The sequence below is a fragment of the Zerene cesonia genome, chromosome 11 (assembly GCF_012273895.1).
Source record: "Zerene cesonia ecotype Mississippi chromosome 11, Zerene_cesonia_1.1, whole genome shotgun sequence".
In the NCBI taxonomy this organism is placed as follows: Eukaryota; Metazoa; Arthropoda; class Insecta; order Lepidoptera; family Pieridae; genus Zerene; species Zerene cesonia.
Genome location: NC_052112.1, coordinates 621,098 through 627,302, shown reverse-complemented (window position 1 = coordinate 627,302; position 6,205 = coordinate 621,098). Strand labels below are relative to the sequence as shown.

The window sequence follows — 6,205 nt, the reverse complement described above, 5'->3', positions numbered from 1 at the left end:
ATTCGAAATTCAAATGTAATATTTTTTTATAATTAAGTGTAACAGTATTTATGGCCAGACTAAGTATATATTTTTTAATAAATTTAATTCGACGTGTTAATCAATTTAAATAAGAGATGTATTAATATAAATAACGTAAAAGGGAAATAAAAGAAAACAGATAAGCTTTACAAATTTAATATTCGATACATTATTCTTCCACAAACACTTTACCTACTTTATACGCGGGCGTGTCTCTTACCCGTGTGCCTTTTAGCCTGACAGAGTGCGGTAGCACCGAGGGGTACCGTTTATGTATGCCCCTCCCTTCTGGGGTCCAGGCGACAACCTCACAGAACGTATCCGGTTTAGCTGTAACCGCCACCCAAGCGATCGATGACAAAACAATATCCCCACAACACAACTTCGGCCCCTCCCCAGTAAACTCCAACACGTTATCACACCTCTTCAGTCCAGGCCACCTCTTCAGTCTTTCCATATCACCAGTCGGCACAGCGAACAGCTCTGTGCCAACAAATTTGTCGTATACCTCGTCAGCATCATCCGTTCGCACCACAGTTATAGGCAAGCATTCTGAGCAGAATATCGTAAACCTACAAGGCGCCAAACAGTCCACAAGATCGACTCGCGCCAAACCTCCGATAAAGAAAGAGTACCCTTTCTTCAAATAATATGTTTGAGGTCTGAGTAACTTCTTTGGCACTGTTAGCAGCAGTTCTTCGGTACTCAGCAAAGGTAGAACTTGGTCGGGATGAATGACACCCGGGGTGTCATAGAACCATTTGCTTTTAACGAAAAGCTCGTGTTTTTCATCCAAAACCTTAAGTGGTTGGCGTTTCTCCAGAATATTGTCCTGTAACAATTCATAGTCTGCAAATGTCCGGCCAATATGTCCCATCAATGATGGAGCTTCGGTGAATTTCTTTTCTTGCACTTGGGCATTTCTTATTTCCCTTTCGACATTCAGTAAATGTGCTTCAGATTGTAATCTTTCCCTCCGTTGCTGCAATTTCCACGCGGATGGTCGGTTTATAGGGAATTTCAGTAAATTAAGAGTAGTTCCCGGCCATCGACTGACAGTTGCCCTTTTAACTATATCAATTGCATGTACTTTACAATAATCTGACTGTAATAATGCATTGAATAGCGAACTCTTTCCGACATTAGTACAACCAACTAGAAATACGTCTCCTTTGTATAACCACATCTTAAACATAGCCGTGATTAAGTCCTCAACACCATATCCAGTTTTGGCTGAGATAAGTCCCACATATTTTATGTTGCCTTCGCCGAGTTTTGTCTTTTTCACCTCTGCCATTAGGGATTCTTTTATTCTTTTCAAGTAGCCAATACTGTCACCAGGAAGTAAATCAACCTGAAAAAAAATTAGGAACAATCATGGTTATAGAACCTAAGAATCATTCACAAACTGTATATATAGTTAAGTATTTGATCAAATTGTATTTTGACTTTTATAATTTCTAATATAATGGGGTAATATATATAAAACAACTAGCTGCGCCCCGCGGTTTCACCCGCGTAAGTCCGTATCCCGTAGGAATATCGGGATAAAAAATAGATGTTGGCCGATTCTCAGACCTACCCAATATGCTTACCAAATTTCAGAGGAATCGGTCAAGCCGTTTCGGAGGAGTATGGCAACGAAAACTGTGACACGAGAATTTTATATATATAGATAAAAATACTGTCTAATATTAACTATAAATTTTGTTTGTCCCAATAAATTTCCACCACAATTAAAACATCAAATGAATTAATTTATGATATTATTTAATCATATCATTCAATATGTAGTTAATATAGAAAAAAAATTACCTTGTTAGCAACAAGGAATATAGGTCTCTCCTTTCCTATAACATCCACAATGCCGGGCCAAATGGAACATGGGAAGTCCAGTAAATCTACCATGAGTACTACCAGGGACTTGACATACCTACAAAAAAATATATATATATATTTTACATTTACTAGTAAAATGTGTACATGTTCTATTTGTTATTGATGTATGAGAGTTAAACATGTCACAATAAGGAAAATATTGTAAACCTTGCATACATTTTATTTACTATTTTTGTATAGTAATTACTAAAGTATGTGCCAGATTACAGATGTATATACCTGATAGATTGAAGCAACCTTTCATATTCCTCAGATTGCACAGTCACATCCAATGCAATATTATATTCCTTGAGAAAATGGCATCGCTGGCATTCAGTAGTCTTCAATTCTGTAGTGCTGCATCCTTTATATATCTCACTCGGCAAATAGCCAGGGATTCCAGGGTCGCTACAATGTAGAAGCGCACCACAGCCCCCGCAAGGCACATTACTTATGCCGCTTGTGGGATCCGGAGTTCCATAGTGCTCTAACCATTTGTTATCAATTTCCTCCCATTCTTCCTCCTCCGATAATTTTGTATCATCAAAATGTTCATAGTTTGTCATCCATTTGCTAATATTTGTACGGTCATATTCTTCTGTTTCAACACTTTGCACATGTTGAATTTTATCAGGTACAATTACATCTTTCGTATCGGCTAAGGTTTCAGTTTCATCACCGATTTCTATGGGCGTCGATGTAGCGTACGGCAATTGAAACACGGAAGCCTTCGTTGTTTCGCCGCTATATTCAATCGATTTTTCTTCTAACAGTCTATTATTATCAACATAATATTTCAATGATACTGGTAACGGCGGTAAACTTTTCTCCTCGAGGGTTTTTCTTTCGTTTTTCCTAGCTCTTCTGATTGTTTTTAAATGATATCTGAAGTAACCTAAGTCTATCTTTTCGTGTTCTAAATATGAGTTGAAAACAATTTTATTTTTATTTTCTTCAAATAATACTTTAAAATTTTTATTATTTTTGCATTTTTCATTACTTTTTGTGTCACTTGCGGCGTACGTGTGATTGAAATTCACAAAAATTGTATTTTGTTTACGACATAACCTTAAAATGTTTCGCGATAAATACATCATATTGAAACTTATTTACGTCGCATTTGTCCTTATTTCTCTCTACAACGACACTAATTTCAAACAGATTCACTTAAATTCATGCTTTTTTATGCAATAATTCAATTTATATCTCGACAAGCTTGTGTAGCGAATTATAGACCGAACCGTAAGTTTGTAGATTTTATGTCAGTATGACGTTTAATACTGACAAGTGACGTATGTCATTTAATACGGACGTTCTGTAGTGTTGTGCCAAATACGAGCACTGATAAATAATTACAAGATCGATTTGAATAAATCAGCTAATTAAACATATAATTAAGATGTTTGATTTGTTATTAATTATAGCACATATAATTGCGTAATACAAACATGAATACGTCACGTAACTAAAGATATCTTGCGGTCGTCTCCCGTATGATTCACCTGTCCACGTAGAGGTTTAAATCACTTGTGTAAACTGTTTAATGTAAATTGATATGGCTCCTTTAGTTTAGATGCGATCTTCGTTTAAATAATACTTTTGTATTTATTGTTATACAAATGCGTTGGCTTTTCTTATTGTTGTTTTTAATGTTTCGTTTTAAAGGTTGATATTTTTTTTTTGTGATTTGACAATTTTGAATGCATGTTTTATATTTTTTAAATCTTGTTTTAGGTCGATATTGTGAAATAGATATAGACGAGTGTGCGTTGATGCCCAAAATTTGTAACCACGGAGTGTGCGTAAATATACCAGGATCCTACCAGTGTTATTGTAAACCAGGTATTATATGAAACATTTTATACAATTCTTTTTTAATTATTTAATAATTATTTTGAATATTATGAGAGAAGTTTATAGATATAAATAAAAAATACTACAGATAATTCTGATGATGACTTAATGCAGCTTATTTTTTATATATTTTTTTTTATCATAATAGGCTACACAGGAGACGGTTGCGAGCAAGATATAGACGAGTGCCTCTCGTCGCCGTGTAAAAATGGCGGGACATGTCAGAACTTGGAGAACAACTACGAGTGTACATGTGTGGAAGGTTTCGAAGGTCGGTTGTGTGTAATTGTTAATTCATTATAGTGATTATCTTAAATTTTAGAGCAATTACTTGATGTAAAACAATGTAAATATACTTTTTAATTGTTTTCAGTAGTCGTAATTTCCCCCTGTATTCCTTATGTCGTAAAAATTGAATTTTTTAATACTGGTCCATGGGACCAAAAATTTTGTTTTTTACAAAGGTTGGGACTGGCTTTAAATTACACAATAGTTTAAAAATGAACAAGAATGATTTTACCCGGTATTTATTATTTTCAACCGACTTCAACAAAAAGGGTAAGCCGATTTTGATGATTAATTTTTTATTCCCATTGGGGTCCAGGGGTCCCATTTCAATTTCGACACTTTATTAAGTTTTTTGGTAAAACAGTTATTTTAATTCAAGGTTTAGTTAAAATAAACCTGCTATGGTATTATTTTTGTACAATAATATTTTCATCGTTTTAGGCAAGGACTGCTCGATTAACATCAACGAATGCGCGGCGAACCCCTGCGCTATCGGCTCCACATGCGTGGACGGTGTCGCCAGCTTCTCCTGCCTTTGCCAGGAGGGCCTCACTGGACCGCGCTGCGAAGTCGATATCGATGATTGTGAGGTACGTCACTAGTCACGGCTTTAATTTTTTTATTTTTTATACTTAGAGATATTATTTCTAATTATAGAATTGTTCTTAGTTGCCATAAATAAAAAATAAATAGCTGTTGCTAACTTAACATCAGAAGTGGGAGTGGTAATAATTAAATGTGATGAAGATATTGATAAGATTACATTCATCTGGTAGAACTGCAACAGTCTTTAATGTACCAATCCAATAATATAACAAAGCATAACCGTCAACAGTCGGAGCCGTGCCAGCACGGCGGGCGCTGCGAGGACCGGCTGAACAGCTTCATGTGCAACTGCAGCGGCACCGGGTACAGCGGGCCCGCGTGCGAGGTGAACATCGACGAGTGCGCGCCGCAGCCCTGCCGCAACGCCGCCACCTGCATCGACGAGCTGAACGACTATCACTGTCTGTGCCACCAGGGCTTCACTGGTATGCTAAATTCATGTTTGCCTTGTGAATTTGGGGAGGAGGAGGAGTATTACATAGTTAGTTGCTTATCATTTTTGGTATTAAATTCTAAAGAAAAGAGGCGGGTTCGATACTCGGAATACTCGGGATCAAATTTTTTGCTCTGAAAGTAATTTCTTATCATTTCTTGTATTTTTTTTATTTATTTTTTTTTTTGATATTCTGATATTTTACTTTTGACTGAATGACATTCATGAACAAAGTATACCGGTTATTTTTTAATATGATGTACTCACGTACTCAGGCAAGAACTGCGAGATCGACATCGAGGAGTGCGAGAGCGCGCCGTGCAAGCACGAGGGCGTGTGCCTGGAGCGCAGCAACGCGAGCCTGTACCGCGCGGCCGGAGCGCCGCCGCTGCAGGTCGGCCCGCAGCCGCACATGCTGCTGCCGCCCGCCTTCTACCGCCCCTTCGACATCGAGAGCGCCGGCGGGTGAGCGCCCCCCTCCACCCGCCACCTATAGACACAAACGCACACACATGCACACACACGCATACACACGCACACACACGCACATACACGCACATACACGCACATACACACACATATACATTTTTTATACTGAGCTAACTCAATATTATAACCACATTTCACTTTTTTCGTTACTCCCTGTGGTTGCCTGGCAGATATTACTGCATTATGATAAGGCCGCCAATTGTGCTACATCATACTGTTATTTTTTTCTTTATTTTAGTTCATGTAAGTATGTGTGTCCCACAGTTTCGAGTGCGTATGCGTGGCGGGTACGACGGGTGCGCGCTGCGAGACGAACATCGACGAGTGCGTCTCGTCGCCCTGCGGGCACGGCACGTGCGTAGACGGCATCGGCAAGTACCGCTGCGACTGCGCACCGGGCTACGAGGGGGAGCACTGCGAGATTGAGATCAATGAGTGTTTGAGGTAGGTACAATGCTGTGGTTATCACTGTGATTCTCAATATCTTGTCATAATGAGCTTTCTTACAACAGGTATATATAAAATCAATGAAAATACCTGTTTGATTAGTGTCATTCAGTTAGCTTTACAAGATATCGTATGTGAAAGTGGTCCTTCGAACTGGTTTTTTCAAAATATTATCATTTATTTGAATCC

The 6,205-nt window shown here is 38.1% G+C and overlaps 2 protein-coding genes across 2 annotated transcripts in view; one reads left to right on the top strand and one right to left on the bottom strand.

Annotated features, from left to right (window-relative positions):
* Positions 1 to 6,205, top strand: part of LOC119830488 (protein crumbs) — a 62,198-nt gene that overhangs the window by 35,977 nt on the left and 20,016 nt on the right. The window contains exons 16-21 of the mRNA XM_038353533.1: positions 3,634 to 3,741; positions 3,902 to 4,024; positions 4,483 to 4,631; positions 4,877 to 5,072; positions 5,356 to 5,545; positions 5,834 to 6,013. Coding sequence (XP_038209461.1) covers positions 3,634 to 3,741; positions 3,902 to 4,024; positions 4,483 to 4,631; positions 4,877 to 5,072; positions 5,356 to 5,545; positions 5,834 to 6,013 — 946 coding nt within the window. The remainder of the gene's footprint in view (positions 1 to 3,633; positions 3,742 to 3,901; positions 4,025 to 4,482; positions 4,632 to 4,876; positions 5,073 to 5,355; positions 5,546 to 5,833; positions 6,014 to 6,205) is intronic.
* On the bottom strand, positions 162 to 3,167 carry LOC119830430 (nitric oxide-associated protein 1). The gene is made up of 3 exons (XM_038353456.1): positions 2,140 to 3,167; positions 1,837 to 1,954; positions 162 to 1,375 (listed from the first exon to the last, which is right to left on the bottom strand). The coding sequence occupies exons 1-3, from the start codon at positions 2,994 to 2,996 to the stop codon at positions 191 to 193; spliced, it is 2,160 nt and encodes a 719-aa protein (XP_038209384.1). The 5' UTR covers positions 2,997 to 3,167; the 3' UTR covers positions 162 to 190.